This window comes from Dendrobates tinctorius, unplaced genomic scaffold (assembly GCF_039654945.1).
Source record: "Dendrobates tinctorius isolate UK_male_01 unplaced genomic scaffold, ASM3965494v1 ptg000513l, whole genome shotgun sequence".
Taxonomy (NCBI): Eukaryota; Metazoa; Chordata; class Amphibia; order Anura; family Dendrobatidae; genus Dendrobates; species Dendrobates tinctorius.
The window spans coordinates 58,649-82,527 of NW_027362172.1; the positions used below are offsets into that span (position 1 = coordinate 58,649).

A 23,879-nucleotide genomic window follows, 5' to 3' on the forward strand; every position below is an offset into this window, starting at 1 on the left:
TGTAGTGACCAGTACGTTGCAGACACCCGTACGTTAAGGCCAGCCCGTGCTTCTGGAGGCATGCACACATAAGTTAGGCGGGCTCTCATTGCTTCAGAATTGCCAAACGTGGATGCAATATGTGGTTTAGGTACACTGTGGGGCTCATAAGGGAGGGGGGCATTTGGGTTTGAGAGCTGAGAATTTTCTGAATTTCTTTTGGCAGGTGAGGAGCCATTTTGCTTTTCCTAGGGCATCTGTGCTACCAGTAACGTGGAAGCCCCCTATATTTCCGTTAACAGATGACAGACCTGAGTGGGGACTTGCTTTTTTGTGGATTGAGTGGAAGCTTTCATTGGGAACATTTTACATAACGTTTGGGATTACATTTTTCCAGTGCTAGAATATTTAGGCTTACTGTGCGCTGCTGAGACCCCAGGATAAAGTCACCACATGAGAAACTTTTTAACTCTTTATTCCCTTCAGGGAATAAAGAGTTAAAAAGTTTCTCATGTGGTGACTTTATCCTGGTCTCAGCAGCGCACAGTAAGCCTAAATATTCTATCCAAAAGGATCTTTATCTGTGGTCACGGACGTGAACCTCGGGCGTGCAGCAGGCTGACATTGTTGACTTACATGCTTTAATCTAGCTTGGAAAAGGTGAGTAGATTCCTTTGAATTTATTTCATCTGTTACCCAGATAAGACCCTATTGCGCTCTTTCTTTCCCCAGTTTTATCTCATTTTTCCAGTGCTCTATGCTGACCACTTACTTTGGGGTTTCCAACTAAATCTCCTAGTGACGTGACACATGAAACCCCCGAGGGATCCATTCACTATAATGAGGCAGCAGAGCTGTTCTGAACTCCAACTGGCCTCTGTTCAGTGGTGTCCTTCTTTTCTGAAGTTCACAAAAATGTTGCCGATTGTACGTTTATGCAATCCTAAAAAAACGGACACCGCCGGATCACAGGTCACACGACCTCCACAGTGCCTCCATCTGCCTCATTATAGGAAATCTTCCGCCAGAGGTTCTGTCTGAATCACGTATTTCAGAGATTTACACAGAAACCCCGGAGCAAGCACTCAGCGGAGGGTGCAGGATAAATGTGCGCCAAGCCTTACTGTGATCTTTGGCACGCAGAATGAAAAAATCAGCAGCAGGTGAAGAATTGCATCTATTTATTTTGTACACCGTTCCTCGTGTGGTATAAGTGATTAAGCGACTTTATTCTTCGGGTCGGTGTGATTACAGTGGTACCAGATTTATGTCAGGGTTTTTGTTTGGCTGCTGTCACACATTAAAAGATGCTTTTTATTGCAAAAAATAGTTTTTGCCTCACCATATATTGAGATATATAATTTTTCCATATTTTGGCCCACAGAGTCATGTGAGGGTTTGTTTTTTCGGGACGAGTTGACATTTTTATTGGTACCATTTTTGGGCACATTACCTTTTTTGATCGCCTTCTACTCCGATTTTTTGGGGGTGGAATGAACAAAAAACAGAAATTCAGGAATTTTTTTTTTCTTTGGGGGGGATTTATGCTGTTCCGCGTGCGGTAAAATTGATAAGGCAGTTTTATTCTTCGAGTCAGTACGATTACAGCAATACCTCATTTAAATAGTTTTTTATCTGTTGGCGCTTTTACACAAAAACTATTTTATAGACAAAATAATTATTTTTGCATCACTTTATTCTGAGAGCTATAACTTTTTTTTATTTTTCTGCTGATGATGCTGTATGGCAACTTGTTTTTTGTGGGACAAGATGACATTTTCAGTGGTACCATGGTTATTTATATCCGTCTTCGTTTTATTCCACTTTTGTATGATGATAAATAAAAAACAATGCTTTATTTTTTTTTATGGTGTTCACTAAAGGAGTTAACTGGTGGGAAAATTTTATAGATCGGGTCGTTACGGACGCGGAGATGCCAAATCTGTGTACTTTTATTGTTTTGTTTTATTTCATTCAAATATTTATTTATAGATACAATATCTTTTGATTTTTTTTATAATTATTCTTGAATTTTAAAAAAATCTATATATTTTTACAATTATTTAAAAAAAATTGTTTGTTTTTTTTCACTTTTCTTACTTTGTCTCACTATAGGACTATCATTTTTTGCAGGCTGCTGTATCCCCATGCCATAGAAACTGTCAGCTCTGCACTGACAGAGAAACTTGCTGATTATGGACTGCACATGATCAGCAAGTATCCTAACTCTGGTGACCTGGATGTTGTAATGACAACATTGGGTCACCATGTCAACGATCGTGACCCCGGGTCACGACGCAGGGTCTCCGATCCAAAGGTAGAGGGCCTGTCAGCCCTCTGCTGGCTCCTGGAATGCTGCAATCTCGTTTGATCGCAGCATTTTGGGGGATAAAGTGCCGGGAGCGGTGTGTGACTACTCCTGTAACTTAGTGACGGGTGTCAGCTGTCAGAATCAGTCCTCATAATAAATCTCCCTTTTTTTCAATGTTATAGATGTGTATGCCTTATTTTTCAATTTAAATGTATTACAATCAAAGATTTTATTTGTACAGGATTTGTAAAAACCATTTTGCTCTCCTTAAACCAGACCCTTCTTGTCCATAGATTGTCTAGTATTGTACTTCATCCTTATTTAAGTGAACAAAACTGAGCTGCAGTACCAGACACAGTCCATTCCCATACAATCACTCTGACAAAAATTTTATAAAGTCTTTACTAATAATCAAAATACTAGTTTGAAGTCTGCTACACATGGTATACAACATGATTAAAGTCAGTGGCTGTTACATGTATACTAATGATGAAAAAAAATACTCTGTATATGCAGTAGATGTTTACTTCAGAATCACTAAGATTTTGCATCCATTTAGATGAGATGGCACTGTAAGCATATGATTATGGAAGTATTGGGTATTAGTCGACCATAAATCACCAGGGTGCTTAGAACAAGTGGAATTCTTTATTAGTTACTGCCATTTGATCCACAAACCTGCAAAAAGATAAAACACGATGAGTTGACATATTTGTCCTATACTTTAGTGTAAGAGTTTTTCTATGAAACCACCAATGATGAGGTTAGAGGGGGAGTACACAGTTTACTGTCTCCGTGCCCTGTGCTCTGATGTCTACAGACGACCAACTCATACACTGAGACCCGTAATCAAGAAGAGCACAATTCAGTTATGAAAACCTTTCATCATGTTCATCCCACATGCACTTGTATAAAATTCCTACTCGGGTCAGATGTACAGTTGCATCTCACAATATTAGAATATCATCAAAAAGTTAATTTATTTCAGTTCTTCAATACAAAAACTGAAACTCTTTATATAGAGTCATCACAAACAGTGATCTATTTCAAGTGTTTATTTATGTTAATGTTGATGATTATGGCTTACAGCCAATGAAAACCCAAAAGTCATTATCTCAGTAAATTAGAATACTTTATAACACCAGCTTCAAAAATGATTTTAAAATCAGAAATGTTGGCCTGGTGTCTATCATCTTCCTCTTGACAATGCCCCATAGATTCTCTATAGGGTTAAGGTCAGGCCAATCAAGCACACTGATACTGTTATTTGTAAACCAGGTATTGGTACTTTTGGCAGTGTGGACAGGTACCAAGTGCTGCTGGAGAATGAAATTGCCATCTCCAAAAAGCTTGTCGGCAGAGGGAAGCATGAAGTGCTCTAAAATTCTTGGTAGACGGCTGTGCTGACTTTGGTCTTGATAAAACACAGTGGACCTACACCAGCAGATGACATGGCTCCTCAAACCAACACTGATTGTGGAAACTTCACACTAGACCTCAAGCAGCTTGGATTGTGTACCTCTCCACTCTTCCTCCAGACTCCGGGAACTTGATTTTCAAGGTCTAGTGTGAAGTATCCACAATCAGTGATGGTTTGGGGAGCCATGTCATCTGCTGGTGTAGGTCCACTGTGTTTTATCAAGACCAAAGTCAGCGCAAGCCATTTACCAGGATATTTTAGAGCACTTCATGCATCCCTCTGCCAACAAGCTTTTTGGAGATGGCAATTTCATTTTCCAGCAGGACTTGACACCTGTCCACACTGCCAAAAGTACCAGTACCTGGTTTACAAACAACAGTATCACTGTGCTTGATTGGCCAGCAAACTCGCCTGACCTTAACCCCATAGGAAATCTATGGGGTATTGTCAAGAGGAAGATGAGACACCAGACCCAGCAATGCAGACGAGCTGAAGGCTACTATCAAAGCAACCTGGTCTCCCAGCAGTGCCACAGGCTGATCGCCTCCATGCCGCGCAGCATTGATGTAGTAATTGATGCATAAGGAGCCCTGACCAAGTATTGAGTGCATTTACTGAACATACATTTCAGTAGGCCAACATTTTGTATTTTAAATTCATTTTTTCAAGCTGGTGTTATAATGTATTTTAATTTACTGAGATAATGACTTTTGGGTTTTCATTGGCTGTAAGCCATAATCATCAACATTAACAGAAATAAACACTTGAAATATAGTAGATCACTCTGTTTGTAATGACTCTATATCATATATTTTCACTTTTTGTAGTGAAGAACTGAAATTAACTTTTTGATTAGGACCAACTAGTGATGTGATCCGGTTACTAACGTTCTTACATGAGCAATGGCGAATCCGCAGCTCAGAGCAAAGACACTGAAAACTAGAAGTCTATCGAGAAGCTGCTCAGAATTCAGTATCCTTCTGATTATTTTATTTTTAGGGTAGGTACACATTTCTGTGCCTTCCCATAGTTTCATACACTTCAGCCCTCATGTGTCCAAGACAGTTATACAGCATTATCGATTCTAGAAAAAGGGACTTTTTGCTATAGTAACAGTGCCACACTTAAAGGGAATCTGTCAGCAGCTTTTTGTTATGTAACCTGAGCACAACATGAGGGGTCGGTGTTGGGACCTATTCTCTTCCACATATTTATTAATGATCTGGTAGAAAGTTTACACAGTAAAATATCGATATTTGCAGATGATACAAAGCTATATAAAGCAGTCAATACAAGAGAAGATAGTATTCTGCTACAGATGGATCTGGATAAGTTGGGAACTTGGGCCGAAAGGTGGCAGATGCAGTTTAACAATGATAAATGTAAGGTTATACACATGGGAAGAAGGAATCAATATCACCATTACACACTGAACGGTAAACCACTGAGTAAATCTGACATGGAGAAGGACTTGGGGATCCTAGTTAATGATAAACTTACCTGGAGCAGCCAGTGCCAGGCAGCGGCTGCCAAGGCAAACAGGATCATGGGGTGCATTAAAAGAGGTCTGGATACACATGATGAGAGCATTATACTGCCTCTGTACAAATCCCTGGTTAGACAGCATATGGAGTACTGTGTACAGTTTTGGGCACCGGTGCTCATGATGGATATAATGGAACTAGAGCGAGTACAAAGGAGGGCAACAAAATTAATAAAAAGAATGGGGGAACTACAATACCCAGAGAGATTAGCAAAATTAGGATTATTTAGTCTAGAAAAAAGACTGAGGGACGATCTAATAACCATAAATAAGTATATAAGGGGACAATACAAATAGCTGTCAGAGGATCTGTTTATACCAAGGAAGGTGACGGTCACAAGGGGGCATTCTCTGCATCTGGAGGAGAGAAGGTTTTTCCACCAGCACAAAAGAGGATTCTTTACTGTTAGGGCAGTAAGAATCTGGAATTCCTTGCCTGAGGAGGTGGTGATGGCGAACTCAGTCGAGGGGTTCAAGAGAGGCCTGGATGTCTTCCTGGAGCGTAACAATATTGTATCTTACAGTTAGGCTGTGTGCCCCCGTTGCATTTTTTATGCGTTTTCACCGCATTTTTGCCGCAGCGGAAACGCTTAAAAACGCCAATAAAACGCATCCCCATTTAATCCTATTGGATTCCGCAGTTGCTGTGCCCATGCTGCGGATTTTCCCGCTGCGGAATCGCATAGCGGTAAAATCCGTAGCATGTCCATTATTTCTGCGGAATCGTGGCGATTCCGCCGCCATAGGATTGCATTGAAACACTCACTTTACGCATGTGGCTATGCCCACCATGCGTAAAGTGAGCGCTTCATGTGCGGATGGTACCCAGGGTCTGGAGGAGAGGAGACTCTCCTCCATGCCCTGGGTACCATATTCCTGTAAAAAATAGAATTAAAATAAAAAATAGGGATATACTTGCCCTCTGTCGGCCCCCGGAGCTCTCCCGCCTCTCAGCCACGCTGCCAACATCTTCCATTCCCAGGGATGCATTGCGCAAATTACCTCTGACGATGTAGCGGTCTCGCATGATGCTACGTCATCAGAGGTCATTGTCACAAGGAATCCCTGGGAACGGAAGTTGCTGGCAGCCCCAATGAGGGGCGGGACGACTCCGGGGGCCAACGGAGGGTAAGTATATCCCCATTTTTTATTTTTTTAATTATTTTTAACATTATCTTTTACTATTGATGCCGCATAGGCAGCATCAATAGTAAAAAGTTGGTCACACTTGTCAAGCACTATGCTTGACAAGTGTGACTAACCTGTCAATTACTTTTCCAAGCGATGCTTCAAATCGCTTGGAAAAGCGCAAGCATTCTGCAAGCTAATAATGCTTGCAAAGCACGTGTGTTTTACTGCAAAACACATGCGAATTCCGCATGCGTTTTACCCGCGGCAGGGAGTTGCGGAAATGCTGCGGACATTTCTGCAACGTGGGCACGTAGCCTTATTAGGTTATTTAGTAGGATGTAGATCTGGGGATTTATTCTGATGGAATATAGGCTGAACTGGATGGACAAATGTCTTTTTTCGGCCTTGCTAACTATGTTACTATGAGGAAGGATTTAAAACACAGATTTCAACGATATGTCACTTATTGAGCTGTGTGCTGTTGATCATTTACAATGTAGGTTTTATCACAAGGACAGTATCACTGCTGTGACTAGCTACCTCTTGCCAAGCCCTCCGACCACTCCCCCTCCTGTGCGCAGCAGCTCATAGTCAACATACAATTTACGTAGAGAGCCCGGTGTGGGCAGGGGCAGCTTTCTCAGCTCTGCTTAATGCTGCATCTAAGAAGCCTGTGTCACAATGGCTGTACCCAGTGACTGACACATCGTTTGATTCAGGGTCTTTCCCTATGTCATGTGGCTCTCAAGCGAGGTAGCAAAAAACCTACTGACAGATTCCCGTTAATCAGCTGTGTCCAGTATTACAGCTCATCACCATTCAAGTAAAGTGGACTGCTCATGTTTCTGGAGTGGAAAGCCATACAATCGTTTTCTAATCCTGGACGTTTTGCTGCACGTTCAGCATTCGATTCGGGAGCTTCTCGATACATGACTGATACATACATACGTGGTCAAAATTGCTGGTACCCCTCCTTTAATGACAGAAAAACCCACAATGGTGACAGAAATAATTTGAATCTGACAAAAGTAATAAATAAAAAATCTATGAAAATGAACAAATGAAAGTCAGACATTGCTTTTCAACCAAGCTTCCACAGAATTAAAAAAATAAATAAATAAAACTCATGAAATAGACCTGGACAGAAATGATGGTACCCTTAACTTTTTGTTGCATAACCTTTTGAGGCAATCACTGCAATCAAATGATTCTTGTAACTGTCAATGAGACTTCTGCACCTCTCGAAAGGTATTTTGGCCCACTCCTCAAGAGCAAACTGCTCCAGTTGTCTCGTGTTTGAAGGTTGCCTTTTCCAGACGGTATGTTTCAGCACTTTCCAAAGATGCTCAATAGGATTTAGGTCAGGGCTCATAGAAGCTTTCTGACACTGGGCAGCACATTTCTCTTTAGAATCCTTTGATAGTCTTGAAATTTCATTGTACCCTGCACAGATTCTAGATAACCTGTGCCAGATGCAGCAAAGTAGCCCCAGAACATAACAGAGCCTCCTCCTTGTTTCACAGTACGGACAGTGTTCTTTTCTTGATATGCTTCATTTTTCCATCTGTGAACATAGAGCTGATGTACCTTGTCAAAAAGTTCCATTTCTGTCTCACCTGTCCATAGGACACTCTCCCGGAAGCTTTGTGGCTTGTGAACATGTAGTTTGGCAGATTCCAGTCTGGCTTTTCTATGATATTTTTTTTTTTTCAAAATGGCATCCTCCTTGGTTGTCTCCCATGAAGTCCACTTTGGTTCATACAATGACGGATGGTGCGATCAGACACTGATGTTCCTTGAGCTTGAAGTTCACCTTTAATCTGTTTAGAAGTTTTTCTGGGCTCTTTTCTTATCATTTGTATTATCCGTCTCTTTGATTTGTCATCAGTTTTCCTCCTGTGGCCTCGTCCAGAGAGGTTGGCTACAGTCCCATGGAGCTTAAATTTCTGAATAATATGTGCAACTGTAGTCACAGGAACATCAAGCTGCTTGGAGATGGTCTTATAACGTTTACCTTTAACATGTTTGTCTATAATTTTCTTTCTAATCTACTGAGACAACTCTTTCCTTAGCTTCCTCTGGTCCATGTTGAGTCTGATACACACCATGTGACCAAACAGCACAGTGAGTATTTGTAGCTCTCTATACAGGCCCACTCCCTGATTCCCAGATTGTAGACCAGGGTTCCCCAACTTCAGTCCTCAAGGCCCACCAACAGGTCATGTTTCAGGATTTCCCTTGTATTGTACAGGTGATGCAATTATCACCTGGGCAATACTAAGGAAATCCTGAAAACATGACCTGTTGGTGGGCCTTGAAGACTGGAGTTGGGGAACCCTGTTGTAGACAACTGTGATGCTAATTAGTGGACACACCTTGATTTAACATGTCCCCTTTGTCACATTATTTTCAGGGGTACCATCATTTCTGTCCAGGCCTATTTCATGAGTTTTATTTTTTTTTTTTTTTTAATTCTGTGGAAGCATGGTTGAAAAGCAATGTCTGACTTTCACTTGTTCATTTTCATAGATTTTTGATTTATTATTACTTTTGTCAGATTCAAGTTATTTCTGTCACCATTGTGGGTTTTTTTTGTCATTAAATGAGGGGTTCCAACAATTTTGACCACGTGGGTAAGTAGTATAATACCTTACTATGTCCAGCTAGAAAGAAGATCAGAGTCCAAACTTTTATATAGAGTCAGAGGTTTTGTAGTTTTGGGGTATTGAGAAAGAAGTCTCCGTCCAAACTGATAGGACAAATGGACACAATGTGACTGCTGTCTATCGCCAAATTTACATATGCTTTTGTCAAGATTCATGATTCATGGACGGGTCACGGGTCTTCTGATCCAAAACCAACAACTATTCAGGCACATATGAAGCTGTCCTGTCAAGCTTTGGTCAGCAGACCCGCCAGCTAGTCTGTGCATCGTGGTCCAGAATAAGGCAGATTTATATCAGTGGATTCCCAGGATTTGGCAGACCAAAATAACCGAACATTATGAGCATAAAACCACTTAAAATTCCTTTTTATAGATTATTTCCCATATAAATGAAGTAACCATAATCATTAAATAGTCTGTGTCCTGTTGGGGAAGTCCTAGGGGGCGGCCAATAACCTACCCTCCTACACAGGAGAGTGACTGTTGGAGTTTGCAGTTACACTAAGGTGTTGCCTACAAAGTCATGCACTCGTTCTCCTCTGTAGGTGTGATACTTATGTGATATGAATGATGTATGATTGATATTAGAAAAGGTATCCAGATGTTAGGTAGGTGATCACGGGTCTTATTATTCCTTTTCAAAAGTATTCAGTACAACATTACCAGAGATTGGGGATTTGACCGCTGAATGACCTCTTTGAGAACATGATGAGAACATGCAGAAGGAATGTGAAAAACAACCATACAGCGCTTGCATAACACGAGCAGAGCACGAGTTGGAATGTTCACTGCGCAGCTGTATAGCTTATGGACGCATATCTTCTGTGATGGAGTTTTACAGGATATTTCCTCCTCGCCAATCGAGTCCCCCGATAGAGGAGTGATGCTACAATATCCGGTAATATATTGATGCTTACTTTCTCTATGAATAGATGATGTATTGATCATGTAATGTGAGACTAGTGCTGCTAAAATTCATGTGCAAATTTATATGTTAATTCATTAATATCTCTGATTTTAATAGAATAAAATACTATTGTTTTACTGAGCACAGACTTCTTGTCTCTTGCCTAATTAGTATATTAGTGAGCGCTATGTATGTAAGGACCATAAGTCCATCATATTGACTCGGTAAGACAGTAGGTTGGCATGGCCTTTGGCCACACTGTTCAGCCCAAAACTTATGTGAAGTAGTTGTGAGTTGTCCACTACTAGGGACAATCCCTTCTCAATCCGTATGTTTATCCCTTTTAAAATGACAATTATACTCACCTTAGATGCAGTTCCAGTGGTGTCGGTACTGTCTCTCCTGGGAACTGCGAACCAGAGTGATGTCACATGAACCCTATGGCCAATCAGCAGCCGCTTCACTCTCCCTGCCTTCGGACAAATCGCTTACATCCGGAGGAAGTGAGACACATTGCCGATACCGCTGGAGCAGCAACGAAGGCAAGTACAAGTGTTGTTATTTTAAAAGGGAGAAACCTAAGGATTTAGAAGGGTTATTCCGAGTAGTGAACAATCCCTACAAAATGTCGAATTAATTTGGCCATATTTACGACTTAAAATATGTCACCTAATTGACCACCCATCAACGAGCTGTGTGATCTGTCAGCAAATCTGTAACTCTAACACAAGGCAAGTTAGCATTAAAAGTTTCCATCACTGAGCAGCCCGTGCTATGACGACCCTCTCTAATAACTCACTATTAGAGGATTTTTGACAATAAAGTTTTCTAAACTAGGTGTCCCTTCCAACTATTTTTGGGTTTCATTCAATATTAAAGTTTAGCTTTACCTGACGCCATAAGATCTAACAGGGAAAGGGGCAGCGCACCGATCTGCTAACCACTGCAGGAGATAACCGGAGGTGGGGAAAAATCACTAGACCACCCAACAAATATGCTGCTTTTTCTACGCTCAGCAGAGGCTTTCACAATAAAATGCACTCAGGATGTTGTTTATTCTGGTTATTAGATTGGAGCCGAGGTTTATTGGTGGAAACCATTGCATGTGAGTGATATTCACTGGTCCCCGCACATGGCAATAACCCACAGAGTTGTTCTATAATTCATGAATATAGTTCACTGGTAATGAATTATTCAGCGTTCTGGGCGTCAGATCAGTGGCAGAGCCGAAACAGAGTGGACAGGCCTTAATGAATACATATTCTGTAAGGGTGTAGGCAGGCAACGTTAACCAGTACATGGCCGGCATGAACGGGGATAATTGCATTGAAGCCACTTATTAGCAGGACATAGCAAATCCACTGTAACAAATGAAGGTTTACAAGTCCGATGCTGGGTTACTCCGTATTCATTATCAACACATGCTTTTCTTCATATATTTTTACTGTGTTAATACTACGGAATGGAATAATTGAGACATTACATTTATAGTATAATGTAGAGCTTTTGCTCATTTACGAAAACTTGTTTTCTGAGATGGGAAAACCTGAAGGTGACATTACTATATCAATGACAGTGCATAGTGTCCAGACATATAAAAGTGGGGCTGCTCTGTACAGACTGTTGGGTCTGCGTCAGTAAACACTCAGCCGGTCCGGGTATTATGGTCCTTCTCAGATCATGGTTCGTGGCCGTCTGAATTTGGCCTAAAACTGAAAAGGTCCAGGAACAATGGCCATGGAAGGAAAAATGTTCTCAAAGAAGAAATACAATTTTTACTTACGGTAAATGTGAAAGGATCTGTAAGGTCAAATATTTAAGAATGTCTCAGAGGAAAAAAAAACAAAACAATGAGCCATCCTACTGTATGTGATTGGTGTCTGGCAGAAAACTGCTGTATGTATATATGCTAGGCAAGTGGTCATATTTGTCCAAGTTCTAACAATATTCATACAGACGATATCGAAAACGCTGCACATAATGTAGAGGTCCCGCTGAAGGCCCACGTCACTGCCATCTAGGTCCTCCTGTGAAGCTCCATCAGAGGCTGAGCACCTCAATTTCACTATATACTGTGATACCACAGTATTGCAGTATATAATACAAGCAATCAAATGATAGAACCTGCAATTTCCCTAAGGGAACTAAAATAAATACAAAAAATTGATTAATAAATATATTTAAAAATGCATTAAATGTTTAAATAGACTCCTTTCTTCCCCTTCAAAAAAAATATAAAGTCTGAGCTATCAAAATATTATAACGGTACTTTAAATGCTATAAAGAAAGTAATCGGAACTTCAGAATTGTCATTTACCGGTCACCGTACCTAAAATAATGGAGCAATAAGAGATCAAAATGTCAAATGTACCTAAAAATTGTATCAATAAAAACATCAGCATGGGGTACAAAATTCAAGCCCTCTCATAGCTTAATGCATGTAAAAAAAAAAAAAAATGTAAAAAGTTCAGAAAATGGCAACAAAAAGTATTCTTTTTCACAACTTTCTGAATTTATTTATTTTTTAACTCAAATAATAAATAAAACTGGACAAGTTTGGTATCGCCCTAATTGTGCTGACCTGGAGAATCATGTTACTAGGTCGTTTTTACCATTCATTGAACGCCGTAAAAAGGAAATGCAAAAACCAGCAGAGGAATTGCAGTTTTTTCCACAATTTCACAGCTCCCGTCTTCTAGTACATTTTATGGTAAAATGAATGGTGCCAATAAAATTACCACTCCTCCCACATATATCTATGTTGCCGGAAAAATCAAAATGTAATGGGTCTTCGGTCAAGGGGAGGAAATGATGAAAGCACAAAAATGAAAAACTGCCCAAGTGACATGAGGTAAGCGGCAGACGGTGTGAGAGAGGTCGGACAGCCGGAAGAGCAGAGCGCACCTCACTGCAATTGCAGAATACCTGGACATGGGATTTCTCTGAAACAGAAACACTGTGGATTTATTCAGCATTGCAGCGATTGACATGGATTATTAGTTTGGGGTACAAAAACCTCCCGATAGGTTCCCTTCAATGGGTTAGAATTCTTAAAGAAATGTCCTTCAGGAATCCAAGGCACATACAAAGATACCTTAAAAAGTCAGTCCGTGTGCTCAGAAACATATATAACAAGGTGGAGCATATATTGTCAGATAACGAATAAACCATTATTGAGAACCTTTAGGTAATAATACATATTACTGCATACTCCATCGGGAAGAAGACTGCAATCACACATCTGGGTGACCCTTCCTAGTCTGTTTTTCTCCGACAGACCGATTGAGCCGTCCACATATGTTTTTTTTAAAGGGAATCAATTAGCAGGGTTTTTGCTATGTAATCTGAGAGCAGTATGATGAAGAGGCTGAAAGCCGGATTCCAGTGATGTCACTTATTAGGCTGTGTGCTGGTGTTTCAATATAATGAATGCTTTATCAGCAGGAGATCATCACTACAAGACTAGGTGTTTAGCACCTCCTACGCTACCGCTCTGTATAACCCTGCCTCCACCACTGATTAGCAGCTTTCTTTCAATGTACAGTGTACACAGGAAGCTGCCAGAGATGGAAGCAGGGTTACACACAGCTCAGCACTCAGAGAACTGCTGCTTTTACAGCAGAGAAAACAGGAATGTTATAACTACTGCACCCAGTACATTAAGATTTATCAGTCACAGACGCAGCCGTGTCCGACTATACCTCTCCATTCAGATGCAACCTCAGTGAGAAGGAACGGTAAAAGGGACCCCAATTCTCAAGGTCTGTGGGGTCCCAGTGATCAGATCTTTATCACCTGCTGTAACACATATTTCTATTAGAACAGCATTATATACAGACCTCTGGGCCACAAAAAAGATGCAAAATATATTGTCGTGGCCGATCGTAAAAAGTTAGTAGTGTTAGACCCTAATATGCACAAAATTGCTAATTTGCATAAAACATAATTACGTATTCTTGCAAGTGACAAGCTGTATTTCTAGATATTCAGATTAGAGCCCTTTCTCTCATGTGCCGCCTTGTCTATCTCACCTCGTCATAGGACTGTTAATCATGGGGTATCGGGTGCACTGGATCCAAGGATACAGATTTTCGGGTTTTTCCTTGGGGTCTCGAGGCAGCCACCAGCCGTACTGCTGGCCTGTGGTCAAAGGTATTTTCTGAGTTTGTTTTGGGGCTGTAAAAAAAAAATAAATAAAACTTTTCTTTACAAATGACAACACTATAGTTACAAAAGCAGCAAAGTAGTGATAGTAACTACCAAAGATCGGAGATGACGCAAACAACCTGATACTACGTCCTTTATGCGCTCCTGAGCTTATGAAGACCCAGACGTGCATGTAGGTGAGTACGAGACATTCACTTTGCCCTAAGATGGCAGACAGGCTTCATGCATCCAAGTGCTTATATGTCCACCATCGGATTCTGATGAGGAGTATGAAACCCTTCCATTAATTCTGCAGTTATTAACTAAATGCAGTGATCTCGGTCACAGAACACAGAGCAGGAATAATGTTCTCTGTATGAAATCAGAGGCATATAAAGAAGTTGCTGGGCTCTGCCATTACACAACTCGGAGGTCAGACAAATCTTGTTCACTCCTCCGGCACATCTGGTTCCCAAAGGGAAGTCATCACAGACTCCTGGCAGAGCCGGCACGTCTCGGGGTCACAGTAAGCACCTATGTGCACTAAGAGCTGTGCTGTAGGGATGTGACAGCACAGACACATGAAAGAAATGATAGGACACCAATCCCCACTATAATACACATTATATACTATACTGGGGGAGAACGCCCCAGAAAGCGACACCGCACACAGTCCCCACTATAATATACATTATATATTATACTGGGGGATAATGCCCCAGAAAGTGACACCGCGCACACAGTCCCCACTATAATATACATTATATATTATACTGGGGGATAATGCCCCAGAAAGCGACACCGCGCACACAGTCCCCACTATAATATACATTATATACTATACTGGGGGATAACGCCCCAGAAAGCGACACCGCGCACACAGTCCCCACTATAATATACATTATATATTATACTGGGGGATAATGCCCCAGAAAGCGACACCGCGCACACAGTCCCCACTATAATACACATTATATACTATACTGGGGGATAACGCCCCAGAAAGCGACACCGCGCACACAGTCCCCACTACAATACACATTATATACTATACTGGGGGATAACACCCCAGAAAGCGACACCGCGCACACAGTCCCCACTATAATATACATTATATATTATACTGGGGGATAATGCCCCAGAAAGCGACACCGCGCACACAGTCCCCACTATAATACACATTATATACTATACTGGGGGATAACGCCCCAGAAAGCGACACCGCGCACACAGTCCCCACTATAATACACATTATATACTATACTGGGGGATAACGCCCCAGAAAGCGACACCGCGCACACAGTCCCCACTATAATACACATTATATACTATACTGGGGGATAATGCCCCAGAAAGTGACACCGCGCACACAGTCCCCACTACAATACACATTATATACTATACTGGGGGATAACACCCCAGAAAGCGACACCGCGCACACAGTCCCCACTACAATACACATTATATACTATACTGGGGGATAACGCCCCAGAAAGTGACACCGCGCACACAGTCCCCACTATAATATACATTATATATTATACTGGGGGATAATGCCCCAGAAAGCGACACCGCGCACACAGTCCCCACTATAATACACATTATATACTATACTGGGGGATAACGCCCCAGAAAGCGACACCGCGCACACAGTCCCCACTATAATACACATTATATACTATACTGGGGGATAACGCCCCAGAAAGCGACACCGCGCACACAGTCCCCACTATAATACACATTATATACTATACTGGGGGATAACGCCCCAGAAAGCGACACCGCGCACACAGTCCCCACTACAATACACATTATATACTATACTGGGGGATAACGCCCCAGAAAGCGACACCGCGCACACAGTCCCCACTACAATACACATTATATACTATACTGGGGGATAACGCCCCAGAAAGCGACACCGCGCACACAGTCCCCACTACAATACACATTATATACTATACTGGGGGATAACGCCCCAGAAAGCGACACCGCGCACACAGTCCCCACTATAATACACATTATATACTATACTGGGGGATAACACCCCAGAAAGCGACACCGCGCACACAGTCCCCACTACAATACACATTATATACTATACTGGGGGATAATGCCCCAGAAAGCGACACCGCGCACACAGTCCCCACTATAATACACATTATATACTATACTGGGGGATAACGCCCCAGAAAGCGACACCGCGCACACAGTCCCCACTACAATACACATTATATACTATACTGGGGGATAACACCGCAGAAAGCGACACCGCGCACACAGTCCCCACTATAATATACATTATATATTATACTGGGGGATAATGCCCCAGAAAGCGACACCGCGCACACAGTCCCCACTATAATACACATTATATACTATACTGGGGGATAACGCCCCAGAAAGCGACACCGCGCACACAGTCCCCACTATAATACACATTATATACTATACTGGGGGATAACGCCCCAGAAAGCGACACCGCGCACACAGTCCCCACTATAATACACATTATATACTATACTGGGGGATAATGCCCCAGAAAGTGACACCGCGCACACAGTCCCCACTATAATATACATTATATATTATACTGGGGGATAATGCCCCAGAAAGCGACACCGCGCACACAGTCCCCACTATAATACACATTATATACTATACTGGGGGATAACGCCCCAGAAAGCGACACCGCGCACACAGTCCCCACTATAATACACATTATATACTATACTGGGGGATAACGCCCCAGAAAGCGACACCGCGCACACAGTCCCCACTATAATACACATTATATACTATACTGGGGGATAATGCCCCAGAAAGTGACACCGCGCACACAGTCCCCACTACAATACACATTATATACTATACTGGGGGATAACACCCCAGAAAGCGACACCGCGCACACAGTCCCCACTACAATACACATTATATACTATACTGGGGGATAACGCCCCAGAAAGTGACACCGCGCACACAGTCCCCACTATAATATACATTATATATTATACTGGGGGATAATGCCCCAGAAAGCGACACCGCGCACACAGTCCCCACTATAATACACATTATATACTATACTGGGGGATAACGCCCCAGAAAGCGACACCGCGCACACAGTCCCCACTATAATACACATTATATACTATACTGGGGGATAACGCCCCAGAAAGCGACACCGCGCACACAGTCCCCACTATAATACACATTATATACTATACTGGGGGATAACGCCCCAGAAAGCGACACCGCGCACACAGTCCCCACTACAATACACATTATATACTATACTGGGGGATAACGCCCCAGAAAGCGACACCGCGCACACAGTCCCCACTACAATACACATTATATACTATACTGGGGGATAACGCCCCAGAAAGCGACACCGCGCACACAGTCCCCACTACAATACACATTATATACTATACTGGGGGATAACGCCCCAGAAAGCGACACCGCGCACACAGTCCCCACTATAATACACATTATATACTATACTGGGGGATAACACCCCAGAAAGCGACACCGCGCACACAGTCCCCACTACAATACACATTATATACTATACTGGGGGATAATGCCCCAGAAAGCGACACCGCGCACACAGTCCCCACTATAATACACATTATATACTATACTGGGGGATAACGCCCCAGAAAGCGACACCGCGCACACAGTCCCCACTACAATACACATTATATACTATACTGGGGGATAACACCCCAGAAAGCGACACCGCGCACACAGTCCCCACTATAATATACATTATATATTATACTGGGGGATAACGCCCCAGAAAGCGACACCGCGCACACAGTCCCCACTATAATACACATTATATACTATACTGGGGGATAACGCCCCAGAAAGCGACACCGCGCACACAGTCCCCACTATAATACACATTATATACTATACTGGGGGATAACGCCCCAGAAAGCGACACCGCGCACACAGTCCCCACTATAATACACATTATATACTATACTGGGGGATAATGCCCCAGAAAGTGACACCGCGCACACAGTCCCCACTATAATATACATTATATATTATACTGGGGGATAACGCCCCAGAAAGCGACACCGCGCACACAGTCCCCACTATAATACACATTATATACTATACTGGGGGATAACGCCCCAGAAAGCGACACCGCGCACACAGTCCCCACTATAATACACATTATATACTATACTGGGGGATAATGCCCCAGAAAGCGACACCGCGCACACAGTCCCCACTATAATATACATTATATACTATACTGGGGGATAATGCCCCAGAAAGTGACACCGCGCACACAGTCCCCACTATAATATACATTATATATTATACTGGGGGATAATGCCCCAGAAAGCGACACCGCGCACACAGTCCCCACTACAATACACATTATATACTATACTGGGGGATAATGCCCCAGAAAGCGACACCGCGCACACAGTCCCCACTATTATACACATTATATACTATACTGGGGGATAACGCCCCAGAAAGCGACACCGCGCACACAGTCCCCACTATAATACACATTATATACTATACTGGGGGATAACACCCCAGAAAGCGACACCGCACACACAGTCCCCACTACAATACACATTATATACTATACTGGGGGATAACGCCCCAGAAAGCGACACCGCGCACACAGTCCCCACTATAATACACATTATATACTATACTGGGGGATAACACCCCAGAAAGCGACACCGCGCACACAGTCCCCACTACAATACACATTATATACTATACTGGGGGATAACGCCCCAGAAAGTGACACCGCGCACACAGTCCCCACTATAATATACACTATATATATTATACTGGGGGATAATGCCCCAGAAAGCGACACCGCGCACACAGTCCCCACTATAATACACATTATATACTATACTGGGGGATAACGCCCCAGAAAGCGACACCGCGCACACAGTCCCCACTACAATACACATTATATACTATACTGGGGGATAACACCCCAGAAAGCGACACCGCGCACACAGTCCCCACTATAATATACATTATATATTATACTGGGGGATAATGCCCCAGAAAGCGACACCGCGCACACAGTCCCCACTATAATACACATTATATACTATACTGGGGGATAACGCCCCAGAAAGCGACACCGCGCACACAGTCCCCACTATAATACACATTATATACTATACTGGGGGATAACGCCCCAGAAAGCGACACCGCGCACACAGTCCCCACTATAATACACATTATATACTATACTGGGGGATAATGCCCCAGAAAGTGACACCGCGCACACAGTCCCCACTACAATACACATTATATACTATACTGGGGGATAACACCCCAGAAAGCGACACCGCGCACACAGTCCCCACTACAATACACATTATATACTATACTGGGGGATAACGCCCCAGAAAGTGACACCGCGCACACAGTCCCCACTATAATATACATTATATATTATACTGGGGGATAACGCCCCAGAAAGCGACACCGCGCACACAGTCCCCACTATAATACACATTATATACTATACTGGGGGATAACGCCCCAGAAAGCGACACCGCGCACACAGTCCCCACTATAATACACATTATATACTATACTGGGGGATAACGCCCCAGAAAGCGACACCGCGCACACAGTCCCCACTATAATACACATTATATACTATACTGGGGGATAACGCCCCAGAAAGCGACACCGCGCACACAGTCCCCACTACAATACACATTATATACTATACTGGGGGATAACGCCCCAGAAAGCGACACCGCGCACACAGTCCCCACTATAATACACATTATATACTATACTGGGGGATAACACCTCAGAAAGCGACACCGCGCACACAGTCCCCACTACAATACACATTATATACTATACTGGGGGATAATGCCCCAGAAAGCGACACCGCGCACATAGTCCCCACTATAATACACATTATATACTATACTGGGGGATAACACCCCGGAAAGCGACACCGCGCACACAGTCCCCACTACAATACACATTATATATTATACTGGGGGATAATGCCCCAGAAAGCGACACCGCGCACACAGTCCCCACTATAATACACATTATATACTATACTGGGGGATAACGCCCCAGAAAGCGACACCGCGCACACAGTCCCCACTACAATACACATTATATACTATACTGGGGGATAACGCCCCAGAAAGCGACACCGCGCACAGTCCCCACTACAATACACATTATATACTATACTGGGGGATAACGCCCCAGAAAGCGACACCGCTCACACAGTCCCCACTACAATACACATTATATACTATACTGGGGGATAACACCCCAGAAAGCGACACCGCGCACACAGTCCCCACTACAATACACATTATATACTATACTGGGGGATAACGCCCCAGAAAGCGACACCGCGCACAGTCCCCACTACAATACACATTATATACTATACTGGGGGATAACGCCCCAGAAAGCGACACCGCGCACACAGTCCCCACTATAATACACATTATATACTATACTGGGGGATAACGCCCCAGAAAGCGACACCGCGCACACAGTCCCCACTATAATACACATTATATACTATACTGGGGGATAACACCCCAGAAAGCGACACCGCGCACACTGTCCCCACTATAATACACATTATATACTATACTGGGGGATAACGCCCCAGAAAGCGACATCGCGCACACAGTCCCCACTATAATACACATTATATACTATACTGGGGGATAACACCCCAGAAAGCGACACCGCGCACACTGTCCCCACTACAATACACATTATATACTATACTGGGGGATAACGCCCCAGAAAGCGACACCGCGCACACAGTCCCCACTATAATACACATTATATACTATACTGGGGGATAACACCCCAGAAAGCGACACCGCACACACAGTCCCCACTATAATACACATTATATACTATACTGGGGGATAACACCCCAGAAAGCGACACCGCGCACACAGTCCCCACTATAATACACATTATATACTATACTGGGGGATAACACCCCAGAAAGCGACACCGCGCACACTGTCCCCACTATAATACACATTATATACTATACTGGGGGATAACGCCCCAGAAAGCGACATCGCGCACACAGTCCCCACTATAATACACATTATATACTATACTGGGGGATAACACCCCAGAAAGCGACACCGCGCACACTGTCCCCACTACAATACACATTATATACTATACTGGGGGATAACGCCCCAGAAAGCGACACCGCGCACACAGTCCCCACTATAATACACATTATATACTATACTGGGGGATAACGCCCCAGAAAGCGACACCGCGCACACAGTCCCCACTATAATACACATTATATACTATACTGGGGGATAACGCCCCAGAAAGCGACACCGCGCACACAGTCCCCACTATAATATACATTATATACTATACTGGGGGATAACACCCCAGAAAGCGACACCGCGCACACTGTCCCCACTACAATACACATTATATACTATACTGGGGGATAACGCCCCAGAAAGCGACACCGCGCACACAGTCCCCACTATAATACACATTATATACTATACTGGGGGATAACGCCCCAGAAAGCGACACCGCGCACACAGTCCCCACTATAATACACATTATATACTATACTGGGGGATAACGCCCCAGAAAGCGACACCGCGCACACAGTCCCCACTATAATATACATTATATACTATACTGGGGGAGAACGCCCCAGAAAGCGACACCGCGCACACAGTCCCCACTACAATACACATTATATACTATATTGGGGGATAATGCCCCAGAAAGCGACACCGCGCACACAGTCCCCACTATAATACACATTATATACTATACTGGGGGATAACACCCCAGAAAGCGACACCGCGCACACAGTCCCCACTACAATACACATTATATACTATACTGGGGGATAATGCCCCAGAAAGCGACACCGCGCACACAGTCCCCACTATAATACACATTATATACTATAATGGGGGAGAACGCCCCAGAAAGCGACACCGCGCACACAGTCCCCACTATAATACACATTATATACTATACTGGGGGATAACACCCCAGAAAGCGACACCGCGCACACAGTCCCCACTACAATACACATTATATACTATACTGGGGGATAACGCCCCAGAAAGCGACACCGCGCACACAGTCCCCACTACAATACACACTATATACTATATTGGGGGATAATGCCCCAGAAAGCGACACCGCGCACACAGTCCCCACTATAATACACATTATATACTATACTGGGGGATAACACCCCAGAAAGCGACACCGCGCACACAGTCCCCACTACAATACACATTATATACTATACTGGGGGATAACGCCCCAGAAAGCGACACCGCGCACACAGTCCCCACTATAATACACATTATATACTATACTGGGGGATAACACCCCAGAAAGCGACACCGCACACACAGTCCCCACTACAATACACATTATATACTATACTGGGGGATAACGCCCCAGAAAGCGACACCGCACACACAGTCCCCACTATAATACAAATTATATACTATACTGGGGGATAACGCCCCAGAAAGCGACACCGCGCACACAGTCCCCACTACAATACACATTATATACTATACTGGGGGATAACGCCCCAGAAAGCGACACCGCGCACACAGTCCCCACTATAATACACATTATATACTATACTGGGGGATAATGCCCCAGAAAGCGACACCGCGCACACAGTCCCCACTACAATACACATTATATACTATATTGGGGGATAACACCCCAGAAAGCGACACCGCGCACACAGTCCCCACTACAATACACATTATATACTATACTGGGGGATAACGCCCCAGAAAGCGACACCGCGCACACAGTCCCCACTACAATACACATTATATACTATATTGGGGGATAACGCCCCAGAAAGCGACACCGCGCACACAGTCCCCACTACAATACACATTATATACTATATTGGGGGATAATGCCCCAGAAAGCGACACCGCGCACACAGTCCCCACTATAATACACATTATATACTATACTGGGGGATAACACCCCAGAAAGCGACACCGCGCACACAGTCCCCACTACAATACACATTATATACTATACTGGGGGATAATGCCCCAGAAAGCGACACCGCGCACACAGTCCCCACTATAATACACATTATATACTATACTGGGGGAGAACGCCCCAGAAAGCGACACCGCGCACACAGTCCCCACTATAATACACATTATATACTATACTGGGGGATAACACCCCAGAAAGCGACACCGCGCACACAGTCCCCACTACAATACACATTATATACTATACTGGGGGATAACGCCCCAGAAAGCGACACCGCGCACACAGTCCCCACTACAATACACACTATATACTATATTGGGGGATAATGCCCCAGAAAGCGACACCGCGCACACAGTCCCCACTATAATACACATTATATACTATACTGGGGGATAACACCCCAGAAAGCGACACCGCGCACACAGTCCCCACTACAATACACATTATATACTATACTGGGGGATAACGCCCCAGAAAGCGACACCGCGCACACAGTCCCCACTATAATACACATTATATACTATACTGGGGGATAACACCCCAGAAAGCGACACCGCACACACAGTCCCCACTACAATACACATTATATACTATACTGGGGGATAACGCCCCAGAAAGCGACACCGCACACACAGTCCCCACTATAATACAAATTATATACTATACTGGGGGATAACGCCCCAGAAAGCGACACCGCGCACACAGTCCCCA

General features: G+C 43.6%; 1 protein-coding gene across 1 annotated transcript in view; it reads right to left on the minus strand.

Moving 5' to 3' along the window:
• Nucleotides 1-2,674: 2,674 nt before the first annotated feature.
• SPMIP11 (sperm microtubule inner protein 11) overlaps nt 2,675-23,879 on the minus strand; it is a 31,669-nt gene continuing 10,464 nt past the window's right edge. Inside the window, exons 3-4 of the mRNA XM_073564977.1 lie at nt 13,988-14,132; nt 2,675-2,968 (exon numbers count right to left, since the gene is read on the minus strand). Coding sequence (XP_073421078.1) covers nt 2,920-2,968; nt 13,988-14,132 — 194 coding nt within the window. The 3' untranslated portion in view covers nt 2,675-2,919. The remainder of the gene's footprint in view (nt 2,969-13,987; nt 14,133-23,879) is intronic.